The sequence below is a fragment of the Paramormyrops kingsleyae genome, chromosome 7, assembly GCF_048594095.1.
Source record: "Paramormyrops kingsleyae isolate MSU_618 chromosome 7, PKINGS_0.4, whole genome shotgun sequence".
Lineage (NCBI taxonomy): Eukaryota > Metazoa > Chordata > Actinopteri > Osteoglossiformes > Mormyridae > Paramormyrops > Paramormyrops kingsleyae.
In genome coordinates, this window is record NC_132803.1 from 29,419,262 (window position 1) to 29,435,000 (window position 15,739).

General features: G+C 44.6%; 1 protein-coding gene across 5 annotated transcripts in view; it reads left to right on the forward strand.

Annotated features, from left to right (window-relative positions):
• Positions 1 to 3,867: 3,867 nt before the first annotated feature.
• The window catches only part of LOC111853985 (patatin-like phospholipase domain-containing protein 7), a 26,377-nt gene continuing 14,505 nt past the window's right edge, over positions 3,868 to 15,739 (forward strand). For 2 of the 5 annotated variants that reach the window (XM_023831507.2, XM_023831508.2), the window contains exons 1-8: positions 3,878 to 3,959; positions 9,640 to 9,680; positions 10,477 to 10,551; positions 11,747 to 11,834; positions 12,251 to 12,333; positions 12,503 to 12,591; positions 13,344 to 13,484; positions 13,988 to 14,147. In XM_023831507.2, coding sequence (XP_023687275.1) covers positions 3,899 to 3,959; positions 9,640 to 9,680; positions 10,477 to 10,551; positions 11,747 to 11,834; positions 12,251 to 12,333; positions 12,503 to 12,591; positions 13,344 to 13,484; positions 13,988 to 14,147 — 738 coding nt within the window. In that variant the 5' untranslated portion in view covers positions 3,878 to 3,898. Of the gene's footprint in view, positions 3,960 to 8,642; positions 8,748 to 9,639; positions 9,681 to 10,476; positions 10,552 to 11,746; positions 11,835 to 12,250; positions 12,334 to 12,502; positions 12,592 to 13,343; positions 13,485 to 13,987; positions 14,148 to 15,739 lie in introns of those variants that run through there. The other 3 variants (XR_002840573.2, XM_023831509.2, XM_023831510.2) reach the window with 3 other exon arrangements.

A 15,739-nucleotide genomic window follows, 5' to 3' on the forward strand; every position in this document is an offset into this window, starting at 1 on the left:
ATGCATGCCTAATTAGTTTATTTCAGCAGTTTTGAGAAGCCCACAAACATCTCCACATTGGCCCATGGTCAGGGGCGGATTAAGGTGTACGGAGGCCCCTAGGCTACAGTAGTCTGTGGGCCCCCCAACCCAGCCCCGCTCCGCGCCAATGGGGGCCCCCTTGCAGGCTGACACACGTGGGGCCCCTAGGCTTAAGCCATATCTAGCCTGTGCGTTAATCCGCCCCTGCCCATGGTCATGTCTTATTCCAAAGGTCATTTTTCTGCCCTTGCACAAATTTCTTGCCTCACCTTTCAGGTTATTGGTCACTGATTTCAGTGAGTTGCACTTCACCTTCTACTCTAAGCCCCTCTTCATCAGTGAACCCCCCCAGCCACTCGTGGGAGTCTTACTAGCACAAAAATGGTCTGAGGACAGAATGAAAAATAAATTATGGCTTCAGAGAGATAACCAATCAGGTTGTAGAGGAGGTGGGTCCAAGCAACTAAAGGAGGGGGGACCAAGACATTAGATTGGTTGACTTTTTTCTACTGTCTTGCTCCATCCCAAAGTCCGTGCCAGTTGCACAAGGTACAGCACTTGTTTACAATTACTGTAAAATACTGACAACAGTTTCCTGCTTCATTTGGGATGATATCACCACAGGGTGTGCACTTCTTCTGTCACTTGTCACCCATCTGAGTTATGAAACTCCTGTCAGTGTCAAATTTTGATAAGTCATTGGTCTCTATCATTGTTCCCACAGCATTTATTCACACCCAAAACTGGACCCAAATTGTTGTAATTCCTCCTTTTTCCTCCAGGGGATATTAAAGTTAAATCTCTTCTACAAGGTCGGTCATGAAAATACACCCCATGGAAAATTTTGACATTTTATATTTAGACATGAAGATCCTAATCATTTTTTATATGTTGTGGTTAATGTGACACCATTTAACAAAAACAATTGAAAATTGTCCCACTACTTTTTTCCACACAGTATATTTTGCCTCTGCCATGTGAAAAAAAAGCTGCAAATTATTTGAAAGTTAGTTGAACAGCTTTTAAGACCCAGGTTTGCACCCACATGAGAAAATTGGATTAATTTTGTTACCTTATGGCAAATCAGTAACTGTTGATCCATGTTAATCTGTTTGATGCCAGAAAGAATGAAGATATAAATGTTATATCACTGTCAACAATTAGGAAGTGCCCATCTGGTAAAAAAGAGACTTCGCTTCACCAAAATGGAAGACAAAAGCACATCTGAAAGTTGCTAGAGATCGCATGTTGTTTCAAACATCACTTCTGGATCAGTGTTCCTTGGACAGGTGAGTGAATGGTGGAATGGCTTAGCTTCAATACCAGATGCATTGTTTGACGCAAAACAACAAAAAAAAAACATTCAACATAAGAACCTTATGCTACTGAACATGGGGTATTGAATCAACTACAAATTCCACAATGTACCGGAGCTTACAGAAGCAGAATGTGTGAGGGGTCACCTTTCAAAAAACTATGGATGAAAATGAGTCCTTCAACACAATCTGAAACACTCAAGAAAATTCACAAATCATTGGCTTTAAAAGAAGATCTGGAATGATGTGAAGTAGACTTTGATGTAGGGGGACCTGAAGCAGGCCTTCCATGCACAATTTTACCATGTGGGCTGTGACAGATGAAGCTTTTTTGGAGTTTGAATGATACTTTGCTTGTATTATACATATGTTGGAGAATACAGTTTGTTGGTTATGTACTATTGAAATACTGTCTGACATCTCTGCAGAGGCAAACGTGAGCACTAGGGGGAGCACTTGCGTAACAAAATTCTGTTAAAACACAGTAGCGTCCTGTCTAAATGACGGCCATGGTATTTATTACAGGTGTACTCCGAGCCGAAGCAGAGCACATCCTGGCGTGAGGATGCCAATTTGATCACACCCAATGCGGTGATTATAAAAATATTTGCAAGAGAAATCACAGAATATTCATTCACAGATATCCTGGATTTTTTGGATTCCCAAGCCATTGCACATAAACTTGTTACACCCGATCGTCCGATCGTCCCGTGTGCCACGCACACCCTCGTTAACCTCGTATGGAATCCTTACGTTCACCAGCTGTCCTACGTTCCCTGCCATTGGACTTGTGTATTTCAGTCCGCGTTCGGGTTACGTGTTCCTGTGTGCTGATTGAGTCCGAATAAACCCCGTTTGTTTATATCTACTGTTCCCTTCGCCTGCTTATCGGCTCCCGGTGTGACAAGTATCTATAACACACGGTAGATAATAATCAAAAAAAGAAAATTCAAGTTTTCATCCATGTATATTGCATTCATCTGCATTTGAGACTACAGGCAAGACTTTCAAAAGCAGCCCACTTTCCTCATGTCACAGAATTGGCTTTCCCAGCACATGCAGGGGAACCCTACTTATGGACAACTTGTGCTGTGTGCAACAAAAGTGACTGGGCTCAACAGTACTGGAATTACCACATAGCCCTATATGTGGAGTATTACCTACAGTGGTGCTAGTTATTTATTTTTACTTACTGTTGTTCTTATTTGTGCAAATGATTCATGCAAGTAAGAATTTTGAAACTTTGATGGTCAATTCACTTTGCCTGTAGCAGCTTTTTCCGTGCTGATCTCCTGCTGCTAATTATAATCACAGTGTTTCTTGAAACAACAGAACTGTTTACAGAAAACCTCCAAATAGACAAAACAGTGGTTTTTCACTTGTGAACGTGCTGAAGTGTTATGGGCCAATAATGTGACTAACATTTGTAGGAAAGTCACATGGTTTTCACATTTTTTGAATTTCTAAGAATTTTCCGGCAAACCTGTTTGTATAGCTTTGTACTCCTGTGACGATGCCGCCTTTTAAAAACGTGCTTTTCTTGTATATTTGGTTGTTGTACCCTTGGGATATTGGTCAGAAATAATACAGATTATTGCATTCTCATTGTTGCAGCCTTCTGCAAATTCTGCGAGCGGTACGGGCAGCTGAAATTTGTGAGAAGACTGTTGAAAGGGAAATTTTATTTTATAAAATACTAGTGGGAAGCAGGTTAATAAAGGTAAAACAAGTGGGAATCAAGAATTGGGAAAATTAAGTTGTACATGACGTCTGACTTGCTTATATATGTACACTTGAACTAATATGACAATGAAGCCTTTTTGCTATGTGCTATACCAGCATATTCAGCATAGCAATTAGACAAAGAAACTAGAAAGGCAAGTCTGTATTTTTACAGATTAGTAAAAACTGTATCACAAAGAACTAGTATTATTAAGTGGTCTACTGGTTTGCTTGACACAAAAACTTAAACTGACATTCAGGATGATTTCTGGGAATTTAAATTTTTTGCTATTGCATGTATTTTGGACTGAAACAAACAGTTCCTTTATGGATTCCATTGTCTTTTGTGAAAATGGGCCTGTTTGACTGCTTTTTTGTGGTATATCTTCTGCTTTTCCTGTGAAAGGCAGCTTCTTTTGATCAAGGTACGATACATGATGTCACTATATTTGTATAGCTAGACAGAATAGCAATTCTATGGTCTATTCTTGTCTGGCAGTAAGAGAAACACCCAGAAGGAGCCTTTTGGTTCAGTGCTGACAGCATTAAAGGCAGCGTGTTAAAGATACCGACCCACTCCCAGGTGCAGTCGGCTGTGTGGATCATACAGCGACCGCAAAGTTTGTGCTCAAGCTTGACTTTCTTAAAGGTTGCAGTCAATCTCATGTGCTGGAAAAAAATATGATCTTTGCAGCCTTGGCCTCCAATGGACCTGTGTGCCTTTTGGTTTGAGAAATTCCCCGGGACTGGGCGCTTAAGACGGCTGTGAATCCTGCTCCACGGGTCAGTAATGTACAGCACCTCTTGGAGGTTCTTCCTCCAGAAATCCCACCTGGAAAATGTACTACATCATCACAGAAAGTCTTTGCATGGAAAGTGTCGCCTGTTACTGTGACAGTGGTGAGAATTTAAAATTTTGTTTTATCTCTGAATTTATGATCCATCGTGAGTGTTTCTAGAACATTGTTTGTTTTTCTGTTAATTTTAATAGTATCTATGTGTGTGTGTGTGTGGGGGGGGGGGGGGGGTACAGTTAAATACTTCTGAAAGGTTTATTAGCTAAAATACCTTATGATGATATATTTCAGAACATGATTTCACTATGTTTGTACTTAATATGTAATACTTTCCATTCAACTCTCACTTTATTTGATGATAAATAGAACTAACGTTCTGGATTGAGAGTTATATTGCCAAATTCCATTCCACTTTAATGTAGCACAGGGAAGATTCAAGTCCCTTAAGAGATGTCGAACTTAATCCTTGTTCGCCATGTCTATTTTGGGTTCTATTATGACTCCAGCTATGCATAATAAGTAGCATTTTATTTTGCCATCCAAAACAAAGGAGAGGATACCAAACTATTGCAGGGAACACACTGAGGGTGATTTAGGGACACTAGTTCACCTAAGCTACACACACACACACACACACTGGTGTGAGAGGGAATGGAAGCCACAACACTGGAGTAATGAGGCCACTGCACAACCCTGGTACAACTTTATTGTTGCTATTTGTTATAATAATGCTAGTTATCAAACAACAATAAAAAAAATCAGTATTTGTAACCCAACAGCAACTTGGATGAGACCAGAACAAACAACTGGGACCAGAACTTATTTAAGAATAGGTTCTTTGTCAGCATGTAGGACTTGTACACATTTCCCAGAGGATTCTGGAGAAGACAAGTAGCCTGCAGAATCAAGAACTGGACCGCACTAGGCAAGTTCACTGCAAGGAGCAGAATGCCTCTAGAAAGCTTTTATACTTGTGTTCTGAAATCAAGAAAGAAAAAAAAACATTCCTGGTCTATATCCAGCAGGCTTCTGCTGGTCCTTTCATCAGTGTATTCCCCTTTTAGCCATGTTTGTTTTGAAAGGAGAACAGAGAGGCTGTTGGCGTTGTTTATTGAAGCGGATGAATTACTTTGTCTCTTGAGTCCAAAGGAAAAGAACACAAAATATCATTATGTAGAAGGATGAAAAGGGGACGGACAGACCTCCTGTCCCCTACTTGAAATGCATCGCAATAAACAAAAATAAAAGCATAGAAGAACATAAATTGATGTGTAAACCTATAATATGCAGTGGATGTACAAAAATATTATTTTCTAAGTACTGTTAATGGTCAATGTATATATGAGCCTTATTATTTAATTTTGATTATAAATGTCTCCGTGTCTATACAATGTGCAGAATTTCTTTAAAGAAAACTCTGCTTGAGTGCATTATCGTATTCCATCCATTTTCTATGCCCGCTTGTTCTGTTCAGAGTCACAGGGACCTGAAGCCTGTCGCCAAAGCTAATGGAGCAAAGCAAGGAGTAACCCACAGTGTCAGAAAAAGGCTACAGCCCTGATACAGTTTTGTTCCTCCACATTAATGCACTCAAAATGGCACAAAAATGTTCCTGAGTCCATTTCTGTACCTTAAATTAGGCTACATTTACCTACAGCTGTGGTACAATTGGCAGGTCCTTAAAGATACAGCCCTAGTGACATATAATGGCGCTTTACCACTGCCACCAGGAACCCAGCCGAACCCAGTCCCTACCGCGAACTGATGGTTTTTCATTGTAAAGTATGCGAGCCACACCCGAGCCGAAACCATGCTAAGCAGGGCCAAAAGCGAGCCTAACCGAGGTGATTGCGTCACCGCCATCTGATTGGTCGAAATGCACGGATATACCAGTGTTCTGCGCATGGATTATCTGAAGGGAAAAGGGTATGTTATATAAAGTGTTTATTATTAGTAGTATCACACATTTCGATGTACCGTTGCGTTCCCGATAATTCAGTACTTGAAAACCTCCTACTGGATTGGTAATGCAAATTTATGCAAATTTAGCAAGTGATGCTAACATAACACGGTGATTCTCATAGATGTGCTAGAAAATTAAGAAATTAGCACACAGTAAATCATGATGTGCATTGTGTGAAGAGTTAATTAGCGTCTCTGGTTTTTCATCACTATTGCTCTCCACCCCGCCCACGCCTATACTGATCCGACCCATCTGCAGTAGAAAACTGAAGGGAGCTGGAACCGTCCTGTTAACTAGTCTCTCTTCATGGTGTAGCTCAGTTCCTGTATGCCAGTGAAAAAGCACCATATGTGTACCTTCAAAGTCACAATTAGTACTTTTCACTGACAGTGCAGGATGGAATGACAACACACATTCAGTTTAGCATGTTTTTGGACTGTGAGGAAAGGATATACACACACATGGAGCAACTACGGAGACTCGAACCCAGTCCCAGCGGTGTGGAGCAACACTGCTAACCACTGTATCGCCCCCACTCTGGTAATGTTTCCCCGAAATAATAGGCCTGGTGTTTACCTTATCGTCACATCTCGTAACTCACTTGCGAAAAAGTTTTGCTGTCTCTTACCTAATGGAATTACCCCAGACATATGGTGATAGATGTCTAGTGATGTCTAGTCTTGTGATCTTTTATCCTTAGTGATACAAAGAAGTTCAACCAACAAATTGCAAAAAATGTCTTAGTTAAGTTTTTCGGTCCTTGACAATAGAATAAATAGTTAAAATACAAATGGCTTGGATATTGTACATTATGGTAAGTCTACATCATATTATTGTTGTACTTTTGTTAGGATTACTTAATACAATCTGAAATCTGCATATATACTCATTGACAAAAAATGTTATGCACTCAGATGGAGTGGTGGAAATAAAATGAATCTGCACATGGTGAAAGCTTGTGCGACTGTATCGCAATGAGTATAATATCAGATCAAATGGACGAAAGAGTTGGCAGTATGGGCACACTGCTGGTCCCATGTCAGTAGGGTGTGGCAACACCTCAACCCCCCCCCCCCCCCAGGCCTGGATACATGCGGCAATATGGTGCGGAAGGGAGTCGTACAGCCGTTGCATCCTCTCCTGTAGCAAATCGGCCCACAGCTGTTGTAACTGGCCCTCGAGATCCTGCAGATTGGCACTGGGTCTGAGTTGACATCCAAGCTGATCCCACACATGTTCGATTGGGGAAAGATCAAGGGACCTGGCTGGCCATGGGAGGACCTCAACATGACGCAGGCAGTCCTTTGATATAGTCCATAGTCTTGTTGAAACCAGGGTGTTGTCTCAGGAGGGGAAACCTTCAGACGCAGCATATCACTGACGTAGCGCTGTGCCATTAGGGTTCCCTGAATCACTACCAGAGATGACCTGAAGTCATACCCTATGGATCCCCACACCATGATGCCAGGAGTAATCCCAGTGTGTCTCTCCACAACATTGGCAGAATTGGTCCTCTCCCCTTGGCACCGTCATATGTGCACACGACGGTCATCCATGGTAATGCAGAACCAAGATTCATCCCTGAACATGGTGCGACACCACTTGTCATCAGTCCATGCCTCCCAGTTAGGACACCACTCCAAACGCAGCTGGCAGCCTACGCATGGGACGGTGAACCTGTAGTCATCAAGACACGGTGCAGGATGACACAGGGTGTTGTAGAGAATCCAATACCTGTGTCCAGATGGCAGGCGCAGATGTCATGAGGTTCTGTAATGCTTGGCACACAATACAATGATCCTCCCTTGGTGTGGTCTGTCTTGGGCAACCGGAACCTTCACAATGTGTGTGGGTGCCCTCTCATGCCCATTGGATACAACATCAGACGACTGTGACATCTGCATGTGCCACATGCCAGGGAATTGCATAGAACCTCCCACCCTCATGAAAACCCACAATGAGACCAATATCAGACTCCGCCAAGTGCTGGTAATGCTGTCTAATGCATCTAGGGGGCGTCCTGTCTCTGGTCACTAGACGTGCAAACTCCTCGCAAATTGAATCATTTACATACCCATCGCTGATCTGCACGTGTACCAAATTACATCCAAATCAGACCATTACTTCTGGGTGCTTAACTTTTTTTTCACTGACTATAATTGTTTTCATTTTCGCATCCCTTTCACCATCTTAATTTTGATCCATTTATTCATCACTTTGTGAGTCGTTTGCGTATACCACTAGATGGAGACAGAGAGTCCGCAAATTTCTGCAATACACCGGAAAGCAGGGAAATTATGACAATGCATGTCAACTAGTTTTATTTTTATGAAACAGCTGAAATACTTTCTAGATGACACGATGTGCGTGATAATCGCTTAGTTGATTAACAAAGAAAACTGATATTAGATCTGGGTCTGATTATTCCTGACAAAAATATAGAAGTCACAAACAATCGCTTACGCATTTGAATTTTGGACCAATTTTCGTGCGCATGGGATAGTTCTGTAAAACTGAACCTTAGGTATATAGAAATCGCAATTTGGTGTAGATTTGTGTAACCACTGTAAGACACATTGCACCTGGAATTAATAGCCTCGCAACACAGCAAATAACAATTGTAACTATTTCCATGCTGTCTTTATTCTTTCAAAAACTTGCAAACCTACACTTCTATAACGGTATCTCACTGCAGAACGTCAGCAGAACCAGTGTCCAGTTTGTAAATTCTCTTTTGTTCCATGTTTCCGTAAACACCCGAAACAATCCTGACGCTGGTTGGGTGAAATTTTAGAAGGATATCCAATAGCGCCGTTAGATACTGGTAGGCGTTTCCCTCACTGTCAAGGCAACGTCTAGGCAGAGTTCGGGACCGTGAAGTAGGGTAAGTTCTGCTTTAATTGACACGGGGAATTTGCACTGCCAATGGTAGGCTTTAAAAGTTTATTTGTGAAGTTAATACTAGTAAAAACACTTGGGTGAATGTCTTCAGCAATCGGCTGTGTTACAACGGATTGGTGTTGCTTTGTGTCCAGATTGGGCGGAGTATCAGTATGTGCGCGCAAATACATGTAACTACGGAGTTCAAGATGTTACTTTTACCCTGCAAATTTGGCGTATTTCCCTTTTTCACTTTCTGCATCTCCAGAAGGATCGTTCCTTGTGTCTGACCCCAGAGATCATGCCTCACTGCCATGTTGCGCACAGCTGGTTTTCCTACTCAAATACTTTTTGATTGTCGACAGGCTTTATTTATAAACACACTACATCGTTCTATCTATGGGACTTTCTGATCAGTTCTTTTTTGTTTTGGTACTCGTGTATTATCAATAAAAGCTCTCCCATATGTGCCGGATTAAGTTTTATAAGTACGGTGTCATTTCCAGTCTGAGCGTATATATACGCAGGAGGGTGTGTTGGCGGTGAAACTGAGCCGATTGCGCCATTAGCAGTACATTTTAACGCTGTAAGCACTGTTTGTGACGAAGGTCACTTACTACGCTGGCGGCGGATTCGCTGACACACCAGCTCATATGATTCTTGTAACCTTAAACACGCCACCCGTTATTATGCTTTGCTTTTTCTTCATTGCTTTTTCGCCCCGTCAGTGTTCTGATGTGCTGCAGTACTTCAAGTGGCTGTGTTTGTTTTGGTACCAGTGAAGCAAAGACGCTTTGCAAATTCTCAGGAAAGAGAGGGAGGCTCAAAGGCCACTTTCACTGTAGTTTAGGTTCAGCACAGTGGTCATCAAGTTCTAATGTTCTAGTTGTTGATGTGGATGTGTGTTTGGGACTCATTTTAACTTTCTATCTGCCCCCAGAAATGGAAGTTGAAGATGCAGAGAGCTGTGGCACATACCCGGTAAGGTGCTGGAACACGCCTTGTCTTGTGCTAACTCTCACACCCGCCATCTGGATAGTGTGCTTAGCACTGTGGATTTGGGGCTAAGCATGTGTCCAGAAGGTCATGGGTTTAAATCCCATGGCTGGCAGAGTAATCATGCTACCATTGGGCAAGGCCCTTAACCCCAAGTGCTTCTGGGACATTGGCTGACCCTGCTCTCTGATCCTCAGTTGTATGTTGTTTGGACAAAAGCAACTGCTGAATAAATCATTGTAAATAAGCAGGGTTTATGTATAAAGGCCACCACTGATTCCAGCTGGTCACAGTGACCTTCTGGAGGACACTGCCACCCTCCTGACTTTCTCATTTCTGCTACACTTGTTATATGTGTATGTGCTTGCATTGTTTTGAGTCCCAACACATTTTCTTTGTTCAAATCATCTTCCACGTCACACAACATCCAGGACAGTTTCTAGGTCAACGAGGCCAGAATCCACACTCATGCATGGGCGCCCACACTCTCCCTAACCTTTCTGGAAAGTCACGGGGAGACAGAGAAGCAGTGGGCCAGGGTGCTGATCAGCACAAGAGGAAGGAGGGAGGGAGAGTGGCCTTTGAGTTGAGATGTGGCTGCTTTAAAACTCACGCATGGTGCCTCCCGTCTTTTGGGGCAGGGATGTGACATGACCTTGGAAGCCAGTTAATCGACTTGTTCTTCTGTCGTCAGTCTCTTTTATCTTGACGACTGGTTTGTTTAGTCCTTGCACTTGGCCCCCACCCCATTCGTCACAGAGTGCTTGTGCTTGTCTTTCAGCTTATGCTGCCTGGCGGGATTGACATTCGAACACGGCTGCAGCAGTTCGTAGAGGAGAGGATGCAGACCACCATGGTAACACCCACTTCCCAGCTCATCTCCATCCTGCAGCCCTGTGACGCCACCACAAGGGCATCTGTTCTATAACGTTTACGTCATAATCATCTGGAAGGGTTTATTTTTAGGGACTAGCGGTCAGCTCAGTAGAAGAGTGTGTATTCTCGTAGTAGGCGAGGGTTTCTGGTACACTTGTTATATGTCTATTTTCTTCGTTCAAATCATCTTCCACGTCACACAACATCCAGGACTGTTTCTAGGTCACCAAGGCCAGAAACCACATGCTCTCCCTGACCTTTCCAGAAGGTCACAGGGAGACAGCGATTTGTGGAGGAGAGGGTGCAGGCCACCTTAGTACAGTCACCTTCCAGCTTGTCTCCATCCCACAGCCCTGTCTCGTGATCACACAGAATCTCGCACCTGCAGGATCATGGGTTTAATTCCCCATGCACTATGTTTCTGGTTTGTGTGGGTTACTGTCAGGTAACCTGGTGTCCTTCTGCACTATAAAGATGTGCTTTTAGGGTTGGGGTGTCAAACTGCAGTCCTGGGGGGCCAGAGCCCTGTGTAGCTTAGTTCTTCCCCTGTTCCGCCACAAATGCTCAAGAGTTGTGTGGCAATTAGCACAAGGAGTTGCATCAGGTGTGTTAAATGAGGGGAAACCAAAAACTGTGTAGGGCTCCGGCCCTCCAGGACTGGAGTTTGACACCCGTGTTTTAGGGGACCTTTGTGTGTGTGTGTGTGTGTGTGTGTGTGTGTGTGTGTGTGTGTGTGTGTGTGTGTGTGTGTGTGTGTGTGTGTGTGTGTGTGTGTGTGTGTGTGTGTGTGTGTGTGTGTGTGTGCGTGCGTGCGTGCGTGCGTGCGTGCGTGCGTGCGTGCGTGCGTGCGTGCGTGCGTGCGTGCGTGCGTGTGTGTGTGTGTGTGCGTGCCAGCGCGCCCTGCAGTACCCTGGCCTCCTGTCTGGCTGGTTCCTTGCCGAGTTCCCTAGGCTGCCCCAGGCTGATTGTCACCCTCCGCTTGCTACAGGGCCATGGAAAACGAATGTAGTCTCACATTCAGAGGCGGAGGACGTCACATGTTTTAAGTCATTATTCTATGACTTTTCCCATCCTTAAAGCTTCTTTGGATTATGGGAAAGGTTCCAGTCTTAGGTGTCTTAGGTTAATTTAGTGAATCACCATGGAGATGGTCACCATGGGATTGTGTCTTCCAGCTGACTGGCATGGTGATCGGGGCAGCAGTGGCCGTGTTCCTCATCGGCATCGTGGTGCTGTTCCTCTACAGGAAATACAAGCTGTCTGGTTAGTACCTTCCCCTCGCCCCCGTTTGGCTTTATTGTCACCTCAGTGCCCGTCCCGCTCATGTCAGTTTTCCAGTACAAGCTATTCAGATATGACATTTAAAAGAGCTTCACAGCCGTTGGCTGACATGTCATGTGGAGCAAGTCTGTGTTTATTTGCTACATAAATAGTCAGGCACTGCTGTTTGTTTGCATAATTACCCTCAATCTTCTGTCAGTTGTCATGGGCTTTGAGTCAAAAAATTTGGCGAACGGCAATTTCAGCAAAATGAAGTGGCTTTTGATCTGTTTGGCACCTTTATTCGGTGTACAGTAGGCGCACTGCTGTGATTTTTTTTTTTTTCTGCTTTTATGCCAAAAAGATCCACCTGTGTTGAAGATGACTCAGCTTTTTGGTCTGCTTTTTGTGGTAATCAGGGCAGCAGCAGGCTGGCGTTCCTCGATATCGCTTCCGGAAGAGGGATAAGGTGCTGTTTTACGGCCGAAAGATCATGAGGAAGGTAGGCCGGGTCCATGCTGAATACTCCTCATTGACGCAGCATGTCATTCCGCTGGCATCCTGCAGAGGCAGTGTGGTTCAGTGCCGGACATGCTTATGTCAGCGTGTTATGTAATAACATCCCTTTATGCTTCTCTCTGTGCCCTTCCTTTCCTCCCACTGACTCTCAGGTGCAGACTCTCTCTTCCACGCCCTCGTCCACCTCTTTATCCCGCCAGCGTTCCCGGAAGAGACCCAAAGTCCTCACCATAGCTCGCAAGTGAGTCCCCGGACCACAAGATTCTCGATTCTTCATTAGCTTCTTCATTTGCCCTTTGTACTTCAGTATCTTCTTTGTACTACCCAGGCAGTGACACTTAACACCCCGTCTTAGCACAAAAGAAGGCAAAAGCACTAGCTAAACCTCAAAGTAGATGTACACCTAGGTACTGCAGAGGTATGTGTGAAATACATATAAAATGAATGGAGGAAATAATGGAAACAGAAGATAGGGCTAAATAAATCATGAATATGTGAAGATGGCTGCAAATGTCAAGAAAGTTATGTGCTCTGAACAGTTTTTATGAACATATATGATGGCCTACAAATTAATTACTAATAAGGGTACAGACAGAAGCTGGCATGTTGTGGAGGAAAGGTTACCATCAGTGATGACAATAGTAGTAATAATTCTGAAACGAGTCTTAGCATTTTTTGTTCATTTTTTTATTTTGTGCATAATTGCTGATTTCAATGCAAACCTCCAAATTACTGAAACAGTGTTGTGATGATGTGTTGTAGAAGGTTGGCTGTTGCTGGGTGTGGCCTCGTATGAGTGTTGTACCCTTGAATGAGGTGTAAGGCACTCCTGGCTTCTGATTGCTTGGTCTTGATTGTTAGTTTTGGGTGGCACCCAGTAGCTTTGTTGAACCTGATCTGACTGGATGCCACCTGTGTAAATGTTAGTCATACCCTCTGCAGAAAAAGGTGAATGGATTTGCTCTCCACCCCCACCCCGCTCGTGCTCCCCAGGATCCTACGGATCCGAAAGGAGCCCCCCACCCTGCAGCCGAAGGAGCCGCCCCCCTCGCTGCTGGAGGCCGACCTGACCGAGTTTGACGTGCAGAACTCCCACCTCCCGTCCGAGGTGCTCTACATGCTGAAGAACGTCAGGTGACCCCGTGGGGGCAAACAAACGTGCACCGTGCTCCCAGAATGCACTGGGCTATGGAATATACCTCACGATATGTTTGGAACAGTGTGCGTTCCCGATCATTTAGTGGAATAGTGTATGCTGTACTTAGTATACAAATGTAATATGGTTAATATAATATAGTTGTGGTATAGTTTTATTTGACAGTTTTACAGTGCAGATACAGGAATTGCTTGATTTTTACATATGAGGTGCACAGATACAGTTGAGGTGAAGCTTGGGGTCAGAGTGCAGTATCAGGAATTTTTATGCCCCTCCCCCCACAGTCCATACAAGTGCAGTTTTTGGGGTAAAGGCCTAATTCAACAGCTCAACAGTGACATATTATCAGACCGGGGACCTGTTATCTACAAGCCAAAAATTACACTGACCACTGAACCAGTGCAAATGTGAGAGTAATAATGTCTATGAAAAGAAGATTAAGAAACCTCTCTCTCTCCTGCTTGTTTGTGTCCCTCTTCAGGGTGCTGGGCCACTTTGAGAAGCCGCTCTTCCTGGAACTGTGTCGTCACATGGTCTCCATAGAGCTGCAGGAGGGCGAGGGCCTCTTTCGGCCCGGGGACCAGGACGACAGCATATACGTGGTGCAGGACGGCCGCCTGGAGCTGTGCGTGCTTGACAGTGTAAGACCACCAGGGGGTGCTGCTTCTTCCACAGTGTCATAATAACATTACTGCTTCTGCATCTGCCGTGGGGTGGCACTGACATCACCTCTCTGTATTTATGCTAATTATTTTTAACCGGGACTTTTATCCAAAGGTATGAAAACACGATTAGTTCTCCTAATGAAATGGACCATTGGTCCAAACAAAATTAGAGGCAATGGTGAAGTATAATGCAGGGTTTACAAGATAATATGATCTAAGGTAATTCATACAGTGACCTTTGCATGTACAGGCTGCTGGCTGCAGACCCATGCTAGAGCTGTATTGTTTCTGAGCCATCTGAATACTGCACTTAATGATGAATGTGGTTTTTTTTTGTTTTGAAGAATGCTAGAGGTTTTGCCTGTTGCCCCTAATGTTGGAGAACCTTGTTTTGCTGTGACCACCCTGATTTCCCACCCAACTGCTTTGGTGTATTGATGACTTCATACTGTTGCCTTGGAGCCCTCTACCCCATTACCAATGTCCCAAACGTAGTCTTGACATAAAGCTTCTACAAGCTGAGGCAGATCAGAGAGCTTGGAGGCCAGGATAAGGTTCACTGCAGAAGATTGGCCAGGTTGGAGTTACCAGATTGCAGAAATGGACAGTGCAGCCAGGAGGAGCCTCTGGCAGCCGGCCTGAGAGGATTGTAGCCTGGAGTGGCGACGAGGTAAAGAGAACAGTGACGCAGGGGCAGGATCCTCTGCAGGGACTGCTCTCTGAGCCTCCTTGAAGTTGTCCTTGATGGTGGCACCCCCAGGTTCCGGATGACGCCACAGTCATTTGGTCTAGAGTTATTATGGGAAGTTGTGACTCTGCTGGGTGAGACTAGGATTGCAAAATTTGTCGTTCATTTTTCTATATTCCCATTCATTCTCCTGGAAAGTTACCAATTTGGAATATTTCCAAAATTCCTCCATTTAACTTCCCATGGAATGGAAAGTTTCTGGAAATTTTCCGCCCCTCTGCAACCTTGGTGAGATCCGGGTAAGGAAGGGGGCGGTCTTCATATAGGACAGGTTCGGTTTTGTCCCAAAGATATCAGCAAGGAGGGGCAGTCTATGTGAGGCTGCTCTCCTGTATGAAAAGGAGAGAACCCACCTCAAGGCCCCGTGGGGTTCCAAGGGTTCGAGGCAGCAAGGGCTGCAGTGTCAGCTGGGCTCCTGGCTCTGGAGCCTTTTGACTTTAGTCCAGCAGTTTGTTCTGGGAACCAGCGGATGGCGCCGTGTTGTGCCGTGGAGAAAGGGAAGAAAACCTCTGTGATTTTTTTGGTGGCCTTGAAGAGTGCCAGTGGGCATGGCTCCAGCAGGCAGGCGGGTGGAGGTGACGGGGAGGCTGGGAAATGTGCCACGGAGGCCTCTGCACGTGAGGCAAGCTGAAGGGGACGGCAGCCTGTACAGGGGAATATAGATCTTCTGTATCTGTCTGTCAGGGAAACAGAACGACGGGGAGTGTCGTGTCTCTGGAGACCGGGGGGCTGTCACGAGCGATTAGCAGGGAGGATCGGCAGCTCGGGTGGAGGTGGGGGGTTTGGCGAAGGTGGTTTTCCGGGTTAATTGTGCGAACAG